General features: G+C 40.7%; 1 protein-coding gene across 4 annotated transcripts; it reads left to right on the top strand.

Moving 5' to 3' along the window:
- The first annotated feature begins 1499 nt into the window (after positions 1 to 1499).
- On the top strand, positions 1500 to 17768 carry SLC45A2 (solute carrier family 45 member 2). Of its 4 annotated transcripts, none has more exons than XM_062612896.1 (7): positions 1500 to 2069; positions 3160 to 3336; positions 6165 to 6250; positions 10154 to 10297; positions 11743 to 11866; positions 12799 to 13004; positions 15488 to 17768. In XM_062612896.1, the coding sequence occupies exons 1-7, from the start codon at positions 1577 to 1579 to the stop codon at positions 15710 to 15712; spliced, it is 1455 nt and encodes a 484-aa protein (XP_062468880.1). In that variant the 5' UTR covers positions 1500 to 1576; the 3' UTR covers positions 15713 to 17768. The 4 variants fall into 4 exon arrangements, with proteins under 4 accessions (XP_062468880.1, XP_062468877.1, XP_062468879.1 ...); XM_062612893.1 differs by having other exon boundaries at positions 6165 to 6490; XM_062612895.1 differs by having other exon boundaries at positions 6165 to 6490; positions 11802 to 11866; positions 15488 to 15691.
- Positions 17769 to 21448: the final 3680 nt, after the last annotated feature.

Raw genomic sequence — 21448 nt, 5'->3', positions numbered from 1 at the left:
TTGTGGTGTTTATTCATTGATGAAAAGGGATCTTTTTTCCTCTTATCATGTTAGTTCATTTGCCGTATCATGCCAAAACAGTCATTGAAATAATGCTGTTTTCCTATGTGCTGCTGCAGAGTTATTATCATAAAGTAATTCTATTTAATAGCCTGACTACATTTTCTTAATGCAGTCTCCTCATTATATTACATTTGGAATTCCAGTTTGCCTAGAAAATCACTTCAGAATTAAATTTGTTACTTTAAAATAGCAGCCAAGTATTAATCCTTTCCTCTCTTTTTGGATGAAATGGTAGGCAGCTTAGCTGCACAGGTTGTAAACAGTGGTTATTCCACAGTGGTTTTCATTTCCTTCAAAATTAAACCATCATTTGAAACAGTCTCCTTCTAGGCAAAAGAAAACCGCTTTTAAAAAGAATTAGTTATATGGCCTTAATATAGTTTTCTTTCGTCTGACATGTCAGCAATTACGATATGAGGTGCTGTTTTAGTTCATTATGTCAGAGTGTTTACCTTGCCAAAGATTAGCTTGTTGCTGACAAAGTCTTCGAAAGAGTTTAGCTGATTTTACATGTGTCATGCTGAAATTGTCAGTGTTGTTGCTATAAAAACACCTTTTACATTCTACTGCATGAACACGTGCATGAAAGCAAGATTTACCTAGTAGGTCCTGACAAATTAGATAAACAATCAACAGAAGCATCTTAAGTTTCCAGCTAATAATCACACTAAAGGCAATTACTGAATATTACGTACCTTTACAGTAAGAGGTGACAATTTGCTTAGTCCCAGCTGCATCTGATCATGTCGGACAGCAATAAACCTTATCAGATGTAATCTCCAGTGCACATAACTTTTGACCCCAAAATTGCTGAAGTCAATTTAAAAAGACTCATTTTAACTCCAGTGCAGGTTGGATCAGCTGCCTCACACAGGTGGCTAATCTAAAGGGTACAGTCTTGGTATGTCACTACAGATTTCTTTTAAGGCCTTCTCTGAGTGTAAGTGATCCTGATACCTTTGTTCTGAGAAACCAAGGAAATGAGTGGTTGTACTAGGGATGGCACACAGCAGGTACACAAAAATAACAGCCAGTTACTGTTTGACAGGCATCTGTTACGCTTTTTATCTGTCACTAACATTTCAGGACAGTAGGTACGTTCATTTCCTTATCTACATGAAGTGCATTGAAATCCTTTTCTGGACACATCTTCTAGATTTTTGCCATCCTGTTCAATCCACGGGAAACCGGAACTCTGGTGGGTGTTCATGTTTGTGTAACTGAGAGATGAGGGTTCTGTATTCTTGGCATCACTGTCTTAACAGCAGTGAGGAATAGCTTTGTGGCAGGCTAATCCTGTGCCATTCCCGCGTGATGTATGTTCCCACTATATGTGTGTTTCATGCTTAAACAGTAATTAGTTGTGGATAGCTGGGAGCTTTGCAGACGCCCAAGAGCTCAGATCTGCTCAAGTTAACACATCTCCCCGCCCCCTTCCTTGCATAACTTGCGATCACAGAGCCATGAAAGTATGTGAGTCCCTCCCCCAGCACAGCCTGATCCCACCCGGCATATGACCTGGGCTCCATGTCAGCCAGAGCGGGCAGCACTCACTCGCCAGCGTGCCGCACATAGCCAGGGCAATCACCTTCACAGGAGAGAGTTTCTGCCCGCTTTCAAGGTGGCCGAGGCAGATATGGATAGCACCAAAGAAGAGGAGGCTCTGCTGCAGTCTGTGAGGAGGGCTGGAGCCGCAGTGCCAAGGAAGCGAGCGGTGGGAAGGCTGGTCATGCACAGCATGGTGATGTTCGGCCGGGAGTTCTGCTATGCCGTGGAGGCCGCCTTTGTCACGCCGGTGCTGCTCAGTGTAGGGCTGCCCAAGAACCTCTACAGCCTGGTGTGGCTCATCAGCCCTATCCTGGGCTTCATGCTGCAGCCCGTGGTAGGTTCAGCCAGTGATCACTGCACCTGTAGCTGGGGCAGGAGGCGACCTTACATTCTGGGTCTGGGCATCATAATGCTGTTAGGCATGGCTTTGTACCTCAATGGGGACATGATGATCTCAGGTGAGTGAGGGGCATACACTGTGCTGACAGACAAAACTCATCCTAGCTTTTTGAATCTGAAAGAAAAGAGGGGTTCATTTTTTCTCATGTTAAAATTGGGTACAGTGTTGCTTAGCTGCATTGAAGGAGCTGGGGAACACTAAAATCTTAATATATGTTGAATTCCAACACTGTGTTACGTACCCCATACACAGTGTTCTGTAGTTTGTGCATGTGATTACAGTATGTTGCATGTTGTGTGGTCGCCTGATCCGTTCGTGTAAGTAGAGCACTGCTTAGGCCCACAGAAGTTTTTATGAGCTTAAATCTACTTCGTTAAATTAAGCAATAAATATTGTCTGTGTGACATAATACTAATTCAAACTGAATAACTTTTAATCCCTATTTTAGATGGGTGACCATTTAAAATACATATCTTTAATTGCTGGAGCAGTGACTTGACTCAGAACTATGTTATGCTGGTGAATTATAGAAATTTGCAATTCCTTGGAAACCGTGTTGCACCTGGAATGTGCAAAATTGAACAGGAATGACATCCCTAGATGCTGCTGTATTTCAGCTTGCGATGTAGTTCTCAGAGTCGATGGAAAGCTGTTGCTGTCACTATGACTTGGCAGAGGGGGGAGGTGTGTGTTTTTGTGAATTGATTTATTCTCTCTTCCTGATAATCACTGGTGGCAAATAAACTTTTATTCATCTGCCCGAAGAGTTACAGCCAATTCTTGATTATCTACAATGATGGAAGGGTGGGGCAAATAGAATACAGCACAAAAGGACTGCAAAGTGCATGTATATAGTCTACCAGAGCATGCCATGGAGATGCAAAGGAGTAGATTAAGGCCAGTGATGCTCTTGATCATGGAGCTTGCAGTACCCTGACCTTATGCTGACTCAAAGTAGTAAGTCAACCCAGCACAGCTCAGCACTGCACTCAGTTATCCTACTTCTCTGATGGGATTCTGGTATCAACACAAACTCTCTTTTGCATAGCTAAGCATTGTTTAGATTTGCAGGTATCAGGAAAGATAAAATGTGTTTTTGCAGAACATGGTACTGTTGCTGTCAGAATGAGGGTGTTTTTCTTTTGTAGCTTTCATCGGTGAGAGACAAAAGCAGCAGACGTGGGCAATAATCATTACCATGCTGGGAGTAGTGCTTTTTGATTTTGCAGCTGATTTTATTGATGGCCCCATCAAAGCATATTTATTTGATGTCTGCTGTCATGAGGATAAAGAGAAAGGTCTGCATTACCACGCCCTCCTCACAGGTACTCAGATCCCTTCTTTTCCTCCCTCCTTCTCGAAGAGGGAAGGTAATTGCATGGATTTTATCCTCCCTGTGTTTCTAATATTGAATGAACTGATCATCTGATCCCGCACTTCAGTCACGAGTCTTTTGTTGCTGAGTTTTCACTGCTCCAGAGAACAGGACTTGTGATTGCTGCTACAGGAACTCTGCTGCAGAAGGCTGCAGGCATAAACATTTACAGCAACATAACCATGATTTAAGTAAGAGCAATTAGTTATTTTAAAAAGTGAAGTAGCGTTTATTCATCATTCTGATTTTTGTCAAAGTTTTTTGTGACGTGAAAAGAGATTTAACTTGTTTCCTTGCCATAGCACTTAAGAATAACATTTTTGACTTGGAATGTGACATAGAGCAAGAGCTGCACAAACCAGAACAGTTGATTTCCATTCTTCAGCAGTGCTCCAGTATGTGCTTTCCTGTATCGAAATAGGAATTCTGTGTAAAATTCAGAACTTCACAACTTCCACAGAATACATCTAACTGGCTCAGTGCAGGGCTTTGCATATGAAGTGAGAGCTTCAATTGCCTTTATACGTGTTTGAAATGTTGCTGAATTACAGAAGGAAACCTTCTGCACTACGTCCACGTTAAGAAGATGCACAGGGAAGACATGTAAGGCTGTGTACCTGTAATGTGGATCAGGAGGCACTTTCAGCATGTCTTGAAAGCAGTCACTGTAAAAGGAGTAGACAAAAAGCAGACTAGATGAGAAGTCATGCAATCTGTGTTGATGCAGAGTTTTGTGCCTGTTGAGCCAAACCAAGAGCAGAGGCATGTATATTCAGTGACAGTTACTGTAGTTGAGGAGGGAGGTGTAGTAGCTATTGACATTGGGCATTTAAAATAGCTGTGTCCAGGAACACAGATTATAAGGGAATCTTACAGCCATAAGGAATTAAATCAGTATTATCCACTAGAAACTGACAGATCAGATTTTTAACAATCACTTGTTTGGACAGAGAGGGGAGTCATTCTCTATGTACATTCTTCCTGTCAGCAGAACTCTGGTTGCAATTTTTACTTGGATGGTAGGTAAAAGGCTTGATTTCCACATTTGCAGCCACAGATTTAGCTGATCCATTTGTATACTGAGCTGTGAAAAGGGATGTGGGACAAATAACATCAAAAAAGAGTGGAACAGATTGCATTGTTTGGTCCAGCACCCTGTGCCATTTACCTTATGGGTAATTACCTACCCTGTTCTTGAAATCTTCCCTCAACAGGGGTTCTGCAGCCGTTCCAAAGCAGTTGGTTCCAGCACTTCACTGGCCTGTTGTTAAATAGTTTCCTCTAAACTCTAATCTTAATAACCATTGCCTACGATTTACATTTATCATTCCTTGTTCTACCCCTACTAGACACAAACAGCAATCTGCCCATTTCTTTTCCAGCTTTCATTTTAGCTATTATTTTGTTTCCTTGATTTAGTTCCCTCTTTTTGTACTACACATTTTCAAGATCTTGCTCTCCAATTTGTCTTCAATTTAAAGTTTGAACATGAAACTGTAGCTTTGCAGTTATGAAACTTATGACCACTGAGACGTGGAAGGAAGAGCCCACATATCCAACACACAGCACTCAGACTGCATTCCAATGTGATCGTTACTTTTTGTGAAAACAGCATGCAAAGACAGCCTCAAACATCAAACATCAGCTCTGTGCAAACATTTAGTGTAGGTTTCCTTCAAAAAGTTGACAGCTTAATAGCTCTTCATGAGAACAAGCAAGGATACAGTCCCCTGTAAAATGCAGGACACAATGAAGAAGGGCCATAATTACACCCAAGAGGGAAAAAAGTGCAGAAAGCCCAGAATGAAATCAAAATCACAGGTTTTGTAGGTGAAGCAAATGTAGGTCCTGTTGCTTTTTGTTAGACAGAATGGTTCTGCCATACGTTGTCTTCAGTTCTCCTAAGCAGAATAGAAACGCTTCCAATAAGTCCTTCAAATGCTTCTATCCTGCTTAACTCCAATGACCTGCAGAGCCACCTGGTTAAAAGGGTGTCACGACACTACAGAGCTGCTTTCCCTTCCAGAGCTCTGTTCTGTATGTAACAGTGTGTGCTTTCTTACGCTTCTGAAACTGTGTGAGCACAAAAAGAACAAAATGAAGAAATCCTAAGAACAGCCAGACTGAGCGCTGGTTTTACTAGTCTCAAGACAAAAGGCAGCATTCTCATTTCACCTTTTATCATAACTTTTATGAGAAAATCGGTAAATTGAATTACACATTTGTATTTTATTAGTTTTGTTTTCTGCATGGTGAGGTACTTGGATTTTGGTAACTACAAAACAATGCTTTTAGTTTTATTTCTTTTAAGAAATACTCACATGGAGAGACTATTTCTGTTTAGATTCACCTCTATAAAAAAACATTTTATGAAGTCTGAACTATAGATAGTCTTGATGCAATTTAAAAATGTTTGGGTTTTTCATGAACTCTTTTAGTATAAATTTCAGTAGAATTTTATAAACTCACTGTTTCAAAGAAAGAAACTTGGAAGAGCCAAGAAAAGAGATGGAAGTCCATGTTACTGTTTCTTAAGGCATGTTTTTGAGAGTTCTGTGCTCCAGAGCTGAGGAGATTTCTCAAGAGATGTTTGGTAATCACGTCATGTATGTGGTTAGCTCAGTATTCCTATTTCTCGTGATTAATATCTGAAGAGTGATTATTCAGCCATTTCTAGAGGGGGTCACATGTTGAGAGTACTGTGTACTATTTGTTTGTTTTATCAACTCCAGTGGACCTTATTTCTCCTTTTTTCCCCCTTTTTTCCCGCCCTTGCAGGTCTGGGAGGAGCCCTGGGTTACCTGACAGGTGCTGTGGACTGGGGGCAGATTATGCTGGGATATTCCTTGACATCGGAATTCCAGGTGATTTTCTTCTTCGCAGCCTTGGTTTTGCTAATCTGCCTTGCTGTACATCTGCGCAGTATTCCAGAAGTTCCACTCAGATATGAAAATGAAGAGTCAAAGTTCTTGTTGGATGTGACTGAATCCTATAAATACAGCTCCATAGAGGAAGAAATCAAGAATGGGTACTTAAAATCAACATGTACTGAAATAAAGGCTGAAGCTAAACCAGGGAAATGTGCTGTTACATCAGATATGGGGGTAAGTGCAGAGGTGGTTTTGTAAGCCATGTCATTGTATCCCTGGAACCTTAAAGCCTGCTTTCTTTTCTCTTTATATATTGTTTTCTAAGTTATGAAGTATTTCCAGCAAGAGGTGCAAGGCAAGCTAGTCCTGATGCTTTGAACAACTGGTAGATATGAGGGAGAGCCAGGTTTGGGTTTCTGCTCCGTTTTGGCATCAGTCATGTGAATTTTGTCAAAAGGATCTACTTTGACCTTTAAATCTGATAGAGTTAATGTCAAATTGTGGGCAAAGACTAAAGACAATTAATCTTTGGTATAAGTCTGTAGCTCCCACTGAAGTCCACATGCTTTCATATGTAGCACATGTGAAGTGTTTGTTCCTTGGTCTAGCAAATGGGTTTGCTGCTGCCTAACACATCATTAAGGATTTGTTGACAGTAATTTGTCAGTATTGTGTTTAAAATTGCCACTTTTACAGCAATGCTACCTCACTTAGAGAGGTTTAGTTTTATTTTGAAGTTATGTTGTTAGCTGTGTCTTTGGCAGAACTTTTAGGTGAAAGAGAATAGTGAGTACTTTCAGATCATCACTGTTCCTTTATCCTGCTGCATTTTTATGAGAGATGCTTCAATCTAAGGCAGCTAGGAAAAGGTGAATCTACCCCAAAAATTGCTGGAGAGCACACTTCTAGAATGGTCTTGTGAACAGATGATCATTTTTACTGTTTTGTTGGTGACTTTCAGTGCTAGGAATCCTCACTGGCTCCTATAAGTGATGAAACAGTTCTGCTGTTTTAATTTTACTTCTCATCTCTTGGCTTCATGTATATCTATCCCTGTCAGGTCTTGATAAAGTGGGTAAAAAAATATTGAGACTGTGCAGATGGTTACAAGTTAGAAACCTAAACTCAAGTTTTAGCTACAAATAAAAGGTATTTATTACCTATTACTATTTATAATTTTTATTATAATAACACTTGCTTTTCCTAACTCAAATCAAAACATTTCACCAGATGTGAAACAAAGGTAAAATAAAAGATGAACACTCCCTGGTGAGAATGACAAAGAGAGGGGCAGACAGCAAAGCAGCAGTCTGGGGGAGAACATGGCTAGCACACTGTGATGCCGTCACTGTTTCCCCACCATAGGCTACCTTGAGCATCCTTCACCAGCACTGCTCACTCCGAGCACCCTCCAAATTGTCAGAGAAGCTGAGTGCCATTGACTGCTTAGCCCATGTGGGCTCTAAAGAAAGGAAGGTAAATGATGAAAAGAGAGCAGATGCAGTGGAATCAAGGGGGGAGCTTCTACCTTGGCAAGAACTAATTCCACGGAATCAGTAACATCTGACACCCGAGGTAAAGCTCTGGTGTCCACTGTGGCAAGCTTGTGCTGTTGCCCTCCTCTCTGTATTCTTAGCTGGACAGACTGAGAGAAGCTCAAAGTGCTTTTATCTCTCTCATGTTTCTTTGATGTGCCTGGGCACATTCATATCCTAGACATTCACTGGCTTAATGGTCTGTCTCTTGTGATACATGTTTTGTGAGTCCATTCATTACTATAATTGCTTCCTTGAAGAAATGGTTTGGCTTTCTGGTTTTCTGTGTCTCTTTTTGCTGCAGGCATCACGGCCCCCGTATCTTCTAAATTAAGGGCTGTGCCCTCTACATGCTAATGTAGCTATTAGCTGTAATTAGCATGATTATTAATGAGATTTGACCTGTTACAGTATGAACAGACATCCAAAGTGATTAGACTTTTGTTCTTTAGTATGGTGCCAGATTACTCAGGATCTACTGCCATAAAACCCAAGTTAGATTGATTCCTCTGTACCCCTTAAGAACCATCTTAGGCCTTGAGCTGTAGTGATTTTGTAGATCAAATAAGTTGTCATTGTGAGCTTTTGCAGGATAAGGTACTTAAATGGAGACAAACTTCAGCATCCCATTTAAATTAGTGTGGGCTTTGTGTGTTGTTGTGTACTAAATATGTGCATTAAACTTCAGATTCCATTTCCACTCTCTAAAACACCTAAATAGAAAGCAAGCATTTCACCTAGCTGTCAAATTACTGTTTGTAATTACAGCAGTATCCTTTTCTAGTTCCCTGTCCTTAACACTTTGATTGCAAAGGCTGTTTTAAAGAACTGTGTGGAAAAGCTGAACGAATTAAATAATCCAAGTCAAATGATAATAATTACTTTGAAACAGCATTAGTGAGTCAACATGGATTTTTCTTCTTTTTGTTGTTTTTTGATAATGTAGAAGAATAGAAAGCTTACTCCATTTAAAAGGGACAGAGATGCCAAGAGAAATTCCAAGGGATTTGGACAATATGCAGTTCAAGGTAAAAGTCAGCAACTTGAGTTTTGTCATTGCTGTGAGGATTAAAAACCTCCCACTGGAGCAAGTAATTTCCAACTTTGTATGTGCTGATTATTCATAGAGTAGGTTGCAGCATAACCTAGTTCAAAGGAGAGCAGAACTGTGAAAAGTAGAACATTGATGGAAAAAATGAAAAAAAAATCCATTATCTTACAGCAAATTGAAGACAAAATTCATCCTAACAGTAATGAACGGAACTTTTACAATTCTTTCACATTTCCCCTTACCATCTCTCCCAACACTTTTGCCTCCAAACATCACTAAAGGAAATTGGAAGAGTTCCATCATGCACAGATAATATCTTTTCTTTTCTCTGAAAGCAAAGAGCCATGAGGAGCTTTACACCAGTAAGAATTATATGTCACAAATGCCTGACATCAAGCACACCTACAGTACTAAAAAAATTGAAGTAATACAAGTGATGTGATGAATGTGACTGGGAAAGATACTGAGAGAGGGCTTTGGGCACAGGACTCAGACAAGGAGTAGGGAGATAAGGTTGGGCATTAGAAGTGATGAGATACTTTGGTTTTCCCCATCAGTGGAATTTGTTACGTTTTGATTTTGGAATTACTTATTTCTGCTGTGGGATGAGGTCTTCAGGTGCTGGAGCTCACGTTCTCTGGGAGCTAGGATTTTGAGTGGCGCTGCATCTCCTGTGATGTATCATAGCCTCTCCCTGCTTCATGGAGGGGAGAACAGTGTATAGTGGAAATCTCATCATATGCCAGAATAGTGAAATTTTCTGGGCAATGGAATGGGAATGAGGTCTCAGAAATGGTGTAGTCCATGACTCATACTTTTTAATTCTCAGGAAGTATTTTCAGTTTCATTTTTTCTGTGGCATCTTTAAATTTTCAATGTAAAGTTGATGGTCTCTGTATTTTTGTTTCTGGTTTTGTTTTGGTTTGTTCTGGGTTTTTTTGTTTGGTTTGGGTTTTTGTTTTTGTTTTTGAAACTCCATTGATTTATTTTGGCAGAAAATTTTCACTTGGTTCTACAGGTAAATAATAATCCCACTCAGTATCCTACAGCAAGAAATGTTACATCTCTGCTGATATACCTCAGCTCTCTCAGTCTTTGTGAATCGTTCAGATGACTTTACGAGGCAAGGGCTCTACAAATCAAATTTATACTGAAGGACTTTCAGCACCCAAGCAACCATTCCTAGCAGAGAATAAAAACCTTTGGAAGTTTACCAATGAAAATATGTCAAGGTCATCTCCATTTGTTGTCAGCTATTTTATTAGCCTTCAGGGCAATAATACAGTATTATTGTTAAATACTTGCTTTCAGGATCAAAGGCGGATGACCCTTAAATCACTCTTGAAGACACTTTTAAACATGCCATCCCACTATCGGTGTCTGTGTGTGAGCCACCTCTTTGGATGGATGGCTTTCCTGTCCAACATGCTCTTCTTCACGGATTTCATGGGACAGGTAAAAGTGTAAAATCCTCTCACTTCTCATTCTTCTTAGCATCTTCTCCTCCACTGGAAAGAAATGAGACAGTGTTATAATTCTGGGGAAGTGGCAGATCCGGTTTCATCTGGATGGCTCAATAGGAGTTTTGTGAAACAGCTGATTGATCTCAGACCCCCATTCTCAACCAGTCTGTTGGATCTTTGAGGAAGACCTTTTGGCATTTGTAAAGCTATTTGTGTTTATTTATCTATTCCAAATGAGCTGTTCCAAACACATCCATTCTCTGCTTTGGCTTTGGAGCTGTTCTGGGGTGGGCAGGTTTCCTAACTAAAGTACTGCTGGTGTTGCTCTCGTGTAGCCAGCCTTGCCCTGGTGTGGGCACTGTGGGCACAATGTGTTTACTTGCACTGCAACCTCCCCAGCCTCAGGCTCTGATTGCAGCTCCTTGTACACAGTAAGCTGCTGCTTTGCAGCTGAAACCTCTTGTCTCCTTCAATTTGGCTGTCCCTGGCACCCCTCCTTAAACCTTTCCCTGAGCCCCCTCTGCCAGCAATTATTTGCCATACCCAATGGTCCCTTTTCTACATCATTCCCAGGCAGTAAGACTGTATGTCCCTGCCTGTGAATCTAGCCTATATGGTCCTGTCTGCCTCCTTTCTTCCAGGGTACAAATATGTTCCTGGCACAAATCACATTGCCACTTCCTTTTTTTCCCCTGTGCTTTACACGCAGTATTCCCATTTCATTGCCTTTTTCTTGTCTCTGTTGGCAAGAGGAAGGCTTGTTGGTTTTTGTTTTGTGTTTTCCTGCACTCCATATGAACAAGTGAAAGAAAAAGTTTTGCTTGCCTAGATAAGGAACTGAATGAGACAATTACTGGGTAGAAAAATGAGTGTGTTGGGGTAAGCCTAAAAGACAAAACAAAAAGCCCAGTTGTAGATAAATTAGGGACAGGATAAGGCAATGTTGTGGTACCTAGCAACAACTAAAACATTGGTATGTTATCAGCATTGCTCCTAGACTAAAGCTGAAACAGAGCACTGCACCAGCTACTAAGGAGAAAAATAACTGTTACAGCTGAATCCAGGACAGGCAAGAAGGCATAGCTGGAGAGAGAAGAGTGGGAAATGCAACCAAAGAAATAAACCCTTTGGTTTATTCATTTCTTTAAATGAAGCCAAAGAAAAGGTGCAAACAAACCAGTGTAGACTAGACAGTCCAGGAAAAGGCAAAGAATAAGAAACAAGGAGAAGCCTGGGATGTGACAATCTGGAAGAAATCAGTGTGACACGGGGAGAGCTGTGAAAGGATGTTAAGGCATTTCTTAACTGATTTCTTGGGTGCTAACTATCCCGCCTAACAAGGATGAAGCCCTGTGTTGGCCACTCTGTTCCCTTAAGAAGGAGGTATTATATGTATGCAGTCATCTTTGCCTTCTGTGATTTTGTGGTCTCTTTCAGGTTGTATACCATGGTAGTCCTTATGCTCCTCATAACTCCACGCTTTACCTTTCCTACAGAAAAGGAGTAGAGATGGGATGCTGGGGGCTGTGCATCAATGCAATTTCTTCCTCAGCCTATTCTTGTAAGTACCCAGCAATGCACTCCAACACTGTGTTTTTAAATAATTTTTAACTGTGTGCTGTTTGCCATTGTTTGAAAAATAATGTGATGTCAAATTAACTGTTTTATTCCCACATTAAAACTTTGAGAAGCGTTATTAGACACTCATATGCTGGTTCATGACATTGTGATGAGTGATGAGGGGTCACTTTGGGAAAAGGCATTGTTCTGCATGTTCAGACCCTGAATACTAAAAATCAATTGGAAGTTAAATGCCAGACTAAAATGGATGCCGTGGGCATTATTCTGATATGCTCTGGCACCTGATAGTGCTGTAGCTGTAGGTTCTTGAAGGTCCTTTTGGCCTCTCCCCATCTGCCTTCCTCATAAAATAAGTCTTTCAGAACGCAGTAGAAATTCTTGCCAGAAGGATGAACCTTGGTCTTCAAAATTATGTGTAAACATGCTAGCACAGTTCCACAGATAGATTTCACTGTAGCTCTTATAAGGGATTAAACTTGCGATTCGTGAACTCAATTGAGTAGCTTTGAGAGGGCTGAACTGCATATTTGAAAGAGGCTTGAGGGAAAGCTTTTTGCTTTTGGAGCCTAACTACAGGCATTTCTGCAGCATCTTTCTCGGGTCAGACAGAGTTTGATGCCAAATGTGCACATTATAATCAAACAGTGGAAATGTCTGAGGTTGTCAATGCGTGCAGTTATTCCAGAATGGTTGTTAACTACTTCTCTGGAGTTGACTCTGTCGGAATAAGACTATCCCCAGAGTGAGCAAATATTCTTTGGCAAGTTTATACCTACAGTAATTTGAGGCAATTTCCAGAATGAGTAAGATTATCTCCTTCATTGCATTTTACAAAATAAAACACCCTAAAGGAATTTCCTGATTAAATGTGACCTGTTTTATTTTATCAGGCTTTTCACTTTCTTTTCACAGACATACAGAAAATTCTCCTACCACACCTAGGATTAAAGGGACTTTATTTCATCGGATACCTACTTTTTGGATTGGGTACTGGATTAATTGGCTTGTTTCCCAACGTCTATTCCACTCTGGCTCTATGTTCCCTCTTTGGCATCATGTCCAGCACTCTGTATACAGTGCCATTCCACCTCATTGCAGAGTATCACAGGGAAGAAGAGGTGAGTTCAGTGTCTAAGGAAGGATAAGTTTACATCCGTCTGGGTCTGTTTAGTCTATTTTGGGAGAAAACAGGATAGAACTGGTGAGTAGCGTTTGATTTTAATTTCAAACTATTTATAATGACACACATTATGAATGGAAAGTTTATGACAGAGAGAAGTAAAGCCCCAGCTCCAAACTCTCCAAACCGTCCTGCAGTGAGACAGATCATTATGTATCCTCAGAACTGAAACAAAGTCAATAGCATGAGTTCAGGCAGTAAGCAGATGACAGGGCTTCGCTTGTGCTGCCTTCAAGTGGCCCCCCTTCCATCTCTGTCAGTTGAGGAGGTGACTTCTGAGTTCCTAAGGTTAATAACTACACTGTAAAGGCTGGAAGCATTTTTAGTTAACTGTAAAGTGTTACAAAAGCTGTTAGCTAATAAAGATGTGAAATTCAAGTACAAACAGTTTTACATAGTTCATTATTAAATTATATACCACTTTTTCATTATCTCTCTAAATGTCAGGGATTGATTTTTGGTCCTCTACAGCATGAAATACTGTTTCCAAGGAAAGTCTGGAAAAGTTTGCGTTCCTTGTATTATGTTTCTGGGCACAGCAGGATCTTCACATCTTGTAAAGCTCTTTAATGGAAAAGTTCTCTCAAGTCTCTTAAGTTAGTGAGAAAGTTGGAAACAAGAAGGTTAAGGAGAGCTGGGAGGACTTAGGAAAAGTTCTGTTTCTGTCTGGGGACATTCAACAAAATTAACAAAATCAACAAAATTAATAAAGAAAGTTGAACTGTTGAAAAACAACATAGTAACAGCTGAGACCAGCTCAGGGCTAGATCAAGTCCTTGAGAACATGCAGTCCTGTTCTGTACAACTGCTAAGCATCACCATCTGAAGGATGAATAGAAGAAAACTGAATTATTCTATTGGAGGCATCATAGGAGGATGTCTCAATGTGATTGCATAGATCTGAGTCCTAAGTTTTCAGTTAATTTCTCTGTTCCTTCCAACAGAAAATTATATGATGAAGAGTTTTAGAAGGATATAAGAAAGGACAGACAATGACTGCAGTTTAGGGTGAGATCACAACCCTAACCTTTGGGCAGCCAACTCCGAGAGAGGGAATAAAGGCAAAATTCTGCTTCAGAGCTGTTCCAAGACAGAAGTGAAATAGAATACACTGAAGTCTGCATGGACTTTATATTTAGTAGGCTAATATATTCAAATGTTGCTTGTAAGACAACAATTGGTCCTTATTTGGAGTAGGGTACTTGCTATGCCATATGTTAAAGGATATATAATTCTATATATAAATTATATATATTATATATATATTCTATATTTCTACAACAGAATTAGGTTTAGCTCAAATTTTCCATAATGTACAAGATAGACAAAAAAAATAAAGAGGCAATATTAACTGCAAGTCTGCATTCATTTACACATTCATATGCTATAGTCAGAACTCCTACCTCTTTGAGCACTGGGCACAGCCCAGCAAAATAGGTATCATTCAACCAAAAAATGTGTCTGAAACTGGAAATATTTCAGGTATAAGGACTGTGTCGCTCCAGAACAAAGAGCGGGCATTTTCTGTCACTATGCATTCTACCAGAATAATGTGCTGGGCTGTTAAATGATGCTGACATTCCAACTCCTATTCCATGCTGCTGTTCCCTAGTACCCAAGTTCAATTTTGTCTACTGGATTTGGAAGAGACTGTCTTCAGTACTTTCGAGCTTTATGTGGCAACAGCTAAAAGGCAAAGTAAAAGGTGTCATGAAAAGCAAAAAAAGCATCCTAGTGGTCAAGATTGTTTGGATACCAGAAGACATAATGAACTAAGCTTTTTGGTCTGCTGTGTATATCATAGCAGATATACAGATAATCAGTAATTAATATGGTCTTTGATAGCATAGAAGAGTCCTAGTCTGGATATCAATTTTCAGATTAATATCCCCCACAGCAAAAAGTTTACATTTAGATTTTACTACTGAACTCCTTTATGTGCTTTGGGCTGTAACTTCAGAGCACAGTACTCCGTTATAATGAATTATGCATTGTATGTGCCTGGGACATGGTATGACTCACAGCATCGCTTTGAAGCTCTGCTTCCACCATGAGAGCTGGAGCTAAATTGTACATGATGGGGTGTCCTGTACTGTGAAATGTCAGTTTTCCAGAGCTCAAGTAGATTTGAACTTGAAGGAAATTGCTAATTTTAATTCCTTGAGAGAAGGGATAGAGGGAAAAATTGCAGATGGGAGAAACAGGAAAATCTGGGGAGAACTTGGAAAACTCATTAGCACCTGTACTATCTCTGTTTGAATTCTGTGTGCTCTGTGGTAGAAGTATTAAAAACAGAAGGGGAGCAGACAGCTATTGACTTGTCTTGCTGCACCTCAGGGTTGTGACTGTGCATTGGCTGAGAGCTGCAAGTTGTGGGCACCGCCTCATTTCTCTGGGTTTTTATTTTGTGTTTATTTGCAGGGCCTGAAGCTGCAGGATGGGGAACAAGCTGGACAGCATGGGCGAGGGAAGGGCATTGACTGTGCTGCTCTCACCTCCATGGTCCAGCTGGCTCAGATCATCCTTGGTGTGTGCCTGGGGCTCTTGGTCAGTGTTGCTGGCAGCACGGTCACTGTGATTTCAGCATCTACAGTGGCACTGATTGGCTGCTGCTTTGTTGCTTTTTGTGTACACTATGTGGAGTAGGACCGTGTGAAGTGATTGCAAGGAAGCTCCCCAGGGCAGCATTTTCTTTCTGGGCCAGTAGCACTGGTGCTGTTGCTGTGCTGATACTGCTGCACATCCTCCTCACTTACCTCCTTGGAGCGATTGCGATTCCAGAGCTTTACTAAATGGAGACTGGTTAAAACTGGTTGCTTATTGCCTCAGATTTAAATCTTACATATTTTGACTGCTTTGTTACTACATTCCTGCTGACCTCAGTGTATGAACATACTATTACACATGACAATGTGTGCCCATGGTAACTCTATGTCCTACATGAAGAGTCATTACAAAACTCCTGTCCTGGGTTCGGGACAACTCCTCATTACAGATTTATGGAAGTTAATAGAGAAAGTATGTCACAAACTGAAAAAGTAGTAGAAATGGACAGCTAGGAAGAAAGTTGTTATTTATCTTGTTTTTCAAGTATCTTAAGTTTGGGGATATTCCTTCTGGTAGTCAAGAGCTGCAGGAGGATCAAACAGAGGCCATGCAGGATGCAATTGCATTATGTTTAGTAGTAATGTTAGTAGTAAAGATCAGTTAATTCCCAGCTACTGTCAAAAGCAGGTTTGAGTGTTCAAGATGACTGGAATATAAAAAGATTGAAGCCAGTTGTTTAAAAGCATAACTGTAAAGTAATTATTTTATGCTGGATCCTGCTGCTTCTACATAAATGAAATGAAAGTACTGATGGAGCTTGTCATGAATGTCTGCCCAAGGCTGGTCTGCAAATCCACGTGTAGGCACCTAAACAATCCATCTATGGGAAACAGGTGCTATTTCTTCCTTCTTAAAAAGCTGGCCTCTTGACTTTGATACTGTAATTGAAAAAATAATCTTGGCCAAAATAAGAATTTTATGAATGGTTGTTAAGCCACATAAATCTTGACATTGGATATGACAGTATTTGCTTTAAAGTAGCCTCTCTCTTTTTTCTGTTTTCCATCACACATCTAGCTTTGAGTGAAATGACATTTGCTCTTTACAGAATATTGTAAATAAATTCAGTTCTGCAAAGCATTATCAGTAATTATTGTACAGTAGATACTTAAGTCCAGTTATTTGTATTTAATTGCATATGAAGCTTCATTCTTAGTTTTATAGTGTTGCCAGAGTTTTGAAAGCCCTGTGTTCGTGAAGGGATATGCTGCATTTATCCTCTGCTCCCTCCGTCCTCAAAGCTGTCATATCCATTTGCTATGTTATATGCTAAGCCACTTGAAGCCATCTGCTAATGCAATATCGTTAATGAATGGTGATGCAGAAAGACTGTTGCCAGGTATGATGTTTGTTTGGGTTTTTCAAATGTTGCACATGTATAATCAACACTGTTCAGTCAAATGCACTGTTGAGCTGATCAGCTCTTAGAAGCCCTGCATGATACAGACTGACACCACCACAAATAAATGGTTAGATCTGAGCATGAAGTGGCTCTGCAGAGAGGCACCAACTTCGTCCTTTTTCCCTTTTTCTTTGTTTTCAAGAGCAGAGCGGGTCATTTATTTTAAGGAGGAAAAAAAAAAAAATCTCCCCTAGATAAGCTCTTATTAATTATAACAAGCTTATAGAAGCTCCAGATACCTTTTGCTGATGATGATTGTGTCTCCACTGTCAGTGCAGGCAAACCTTATGATTCTTCACAGCTCCTTTAGCCTGCCTTATGAAGAAGCCACATTTTATGGTTTCTTTAATTTTATGGCCCTTCATGAGCCCATCTAATGTCACACCCATGGAAGAGAAAAGCTTGGAAAAGACTCAGCCTCTGCACTGTGCTTGAAACACATTGTAGGTGCTGATATGGCTGGAGCACAACCATGACAAACACAAGAAGGTCAGAAAAGTCTTCTCAATTCACTTTATGCCATTGTTAACCCACTAACTTCCATTAACTCAGTATCTTCTGGGAGATGGAATTTTTAAGGGAAGAGAGAGGCTTTTGCAGAGCCATAAAAATAGAGAAAGGAGGAGGTGATCTTGTTTTATAGGACTGCAGGACTAGAAGCACCTACGTTTAAATAAAATTTGTTTAATTTCAGTTTATGCCTATTGCCTCTTGTCCATTCCCTGGACAACACTGAGAAGGTCCTGGTTCCCTCTTCTTTAACCTCCATCCCCATCAGCTATATACCCATATTGATAAGATCCTCCTGAGCCTTCTTATCTGCGTGCTGAACAAACCCAGCACTGTCAGTTTATCCTTGCACAGCAGATGCTCCAAGCCATCCACTATGTAAATCCATGCCACAGGTGCTGAGGTCGTAAAGCTCCAATTGCAATGTGAGGCTGGAAAAGGAACTTTGCAATATTTACCTGTATCTTTGTCAATATTTTCTTTGAGGTTTAACACCATCAGAACATTAATATTTGAATGGTCAGTGACATCTCTGCTTTCCCTATCTTACACAGAGAAAGCTGGCATTTATTCAGGCCCACTGAGTGACAGAAGATCTGTAGCAGCATAACAAAACTGTGAACCTGCTGAGAAAAAAGAGATGTGACCATCATATATATCAATACTTTTATTTACAAATTTATTCAGAGAGAACTATCTCAGGAACTCACATTATCATCTTTCTCATGATGTCTCCTTTTAAAATTCACTGCATGCTACAGAACACAGAACAGAAGTCAGTTTTGCTTTGGAAATCTCTCCATATAAACATCCTATTCTTGTTTCTAAGACTTCAAAAGAATATCTTTCTTAATTGGTCTTTGTCAAAATAGCAGACAAAAAACTAGGTACAATTTAAAAAACAGTGTTTAAACCAGAAAAAAATATGGTGGTGTTCATTCTGAAGTCTAAAATGTATTTCAGGTGTTCCTGAAAAAAGTCTAAGATGTTACTGATTCATGAGAAGGGATAAAGTATTTCTTTCAACAATAGAAATGTTAAAAATATTAAAGGCATTGAAGAACTGTACTATATTGCTACTAATTTAAGAAGTTTTACCTTTTCTGTCCTTTTACACTAGTTCAGGACTTATGCTATCAATATGATCAGTTATTGTACTTAATATCAGCTTTTATTGCAGTGAGTTTTGAAGCTAGAATTAACCTGGGTCTTACCTTTCTTACCTGGTTTTATTTCCAAATACATCAAGTAAATGAAGATCTTCTCTATATCATAGTTATGCAAATAAGAAATCTTGAAATAACCAGTCCCTCCTCCCTGCCGCTTTAACAGAACTAGTTGTGGCTGAATGAAACAAGGCAGGAAACAAGTCTGCCACCTTAACACTTCCCTTTTTATTTCTCCTATGAATGCCTGCCACTTATTCCCATTTACCAAGAAGGCATATCAAGCAATCAAACACTTCAAGAAGTTTCAGTTCTCTTGTTTAAAGGACTTCAGTGTCAGTAACGGCACAATTGAGATGAGGGTTGTAGCTTGTTTGGGTTTTTTTCAGTGTTCATTCTGTCTTTCACAGAGCTCATTCAGTTTCAACTTTACTGAAAAAAAGCAACTCAGGTTGTTTGTGGGGGACAACTTTCTTCCAGGTAAACTACACAAGTCAGGATGATTCACAGGTGTCTTTGCCTTGACAGAACTCTCAGCTTCGGCACTGGTCCCCATGAATCAGTACCAGTCCCTGCAGCATGACAGAAGATAGGGAGAATGGTGTAAATGGGAGATATGCAGTGATGACACTTGATATTTCTCAAGCGTAGAGGGATTGCTTCATGGAGGAAAAGGGGTATCTGCTGTAAAATGTCTTCAAATTATTTTTGGCATGATAAAGCTGTAAAAAATTATCTATAAACCAAAACTTTCCCCTCTAAGTTTCCAGCATTCATTTCTCATTCCCTAGCTGCTCCTTCTTTATTTATTTAAACAGCAAATGTTTGGGGCCGCTTGACCAAGACTAAACTGTGAAAAGCAATTTGTAATTCTGCTGCCTTCTATGGTGTATTCAGTCTCATACTTTGTTCCTTTAGGCATGTGAGGCGTGTTAAGCAGTTGTATCTCCCAAAGTTTCTTCTTGGAAATTCACTTCTTACTTTCCCATATACTAGTATTTTAGCTGTATATTAAAGATAATGACTTCACATCATGCAGAGACCCCAAACCAGAGGGTATTGCCTAGTGTTGCTCCAGGTAAGTACTTGCAGTAGTGGGAAATCAAAATTCAGTGCTCTCCACTCTGGGTTGCACTGTCCACTGAGATAAGCAGGTTCTGCCTGCTGTTTTCAAGGAGAGAGATCTGTGACCTTTTCTAAAAAAAAGAACCTCTTTTTGAAAGGGTAATTGTCAAAGGCTATGTCTGCTCCAAGGAGGAGACGGAATGGGGCTGCTATCGTTCTAAAGATCGAGTACTTTCCTCCCCGAAGTCTGGGTGCTTGGTTGCCCCCCAGTGTTCAATGACATTATAGCATTTCTCCAGGGCGTCGGACTTGCCTTCCCTTGCAAGGCTTTTCTCTCTGTTTCATCTTACTCTGAAATTCTCTTGCAGTGATGCCCATCTGCAGTTCATTTCTCTTTTTTTTTTTTGTGCGTAGACAATAAAGGAAGTTTATTCTTACTGGCTGTAACCCAGCTGCATAATGCCAGTGAAGACACTGACACGTGGACACGTAAGTGCCCACTGAAGACATGATTAGCATCAAACCCATGGTGGAATCTGACCTTTGAAACCTTCAGTGCTAATGCCTGGCATCAATCCTGTACTGCTGCCATCCTCAATTTGTTTAGCAGATGAATTTTTGTTGTATTGGTTCCCAATAGATAAGGTGCACTGGGAGGCTGGGACAGTGGTAGCAGCACAGAGGACAATAGGCAGCATCAGGGTCTTTGACACCTCTGCTTTCAGGGACCCCCTGCTCATTAGTTGCTGAGGTGAGGAGGAGAGAGGAAAATAATAGAACTGTGTGGTCTAGAATCATAGAATCATAGAATCATGAGGGTTGGAAAGGACCTTAAGATCATCTAGTTCCAACTCCCCTGCCGTGGGCAGGGACACCTCACACTAAACCATATCACCCAAGGCTTCATCCAGCCTGGTCTTGAACACTGTCAGGGATGGAGCATTCCCAACCTCCCTGGACAACGCATTCCAGTGTCTCACCACCCTAACAGGAAAGAATTTCCTTCTTATATCCAATCTAAACTTCCTCTGTTTAAGCTTTAACCCATTACCCCTTGTCCTGTCACTACAGTCACTAATGAAGAGTCCCTCTCCAGCATCCCTATAGGCCCTCTTCAGATACTGGAAGGCTGCTGTGAGGTCTCCACGCAGCCTTCTCTTCTCCAGGCTGAACAGCCCCAACTTTCTCAGCCTGTCTTCATACAGGAGGTGCTCCAGTCCCCTGATCATCCCCGTGGCCTCCTCTGGACTTGTTCCAACAGTTCCATGTCCTTTTTATGTTGAGGACACCAGAACTGCACACAATACTCCAGGTGAGGACTCACGAGAGCAGAGTAGAGGGGCAGGATCACCTCCCTCGACCTGCTGGTCACGCTCCTTTTGATGCAGCCCAGGATACAGTTGGCTTTCTGGGCTGCAAGCGCAAACTGAAGCCGGCTCATGTTCATTTTCTCATCCACCAACACCCCCAAGTCCTTCTCCACAGGGCTGCTCTGAATCTCTTCTCTGCCCAACCTGTAGCTGTGCCTGGGATTGCTCCGACCCAGGTGTAGGACCTTGCACTTGTCATGGTTAAACTTCATGAGGCTGGCACCAGCCCACCTCACAAGCATGTCAGGGTCCCTCTGGATGG

The sequence above is a fragment of the Pezoporus occidentalis genome, unplaced genomic scaffold (genome assembly GCF_034315485.1).
Source record: "Pezoporus occidentalis ecotype Australia unplaced genomic scaffold, CSIRO_AGI_Poc_V1 ctg162, whole genome shotgun sequence".
Taxonomy (NCBI): domain Eukaryota; kingdom Metazoa; phylum Chordata; class Aves; order Psittaciformes; family Psittacidae; genus Pezoporus; species Pezoporus occidentalis.
Note: the sequence above shows the minus strand (reverse complement) of the source record. Positions and strands in the feature narration are given on the sequence as shown.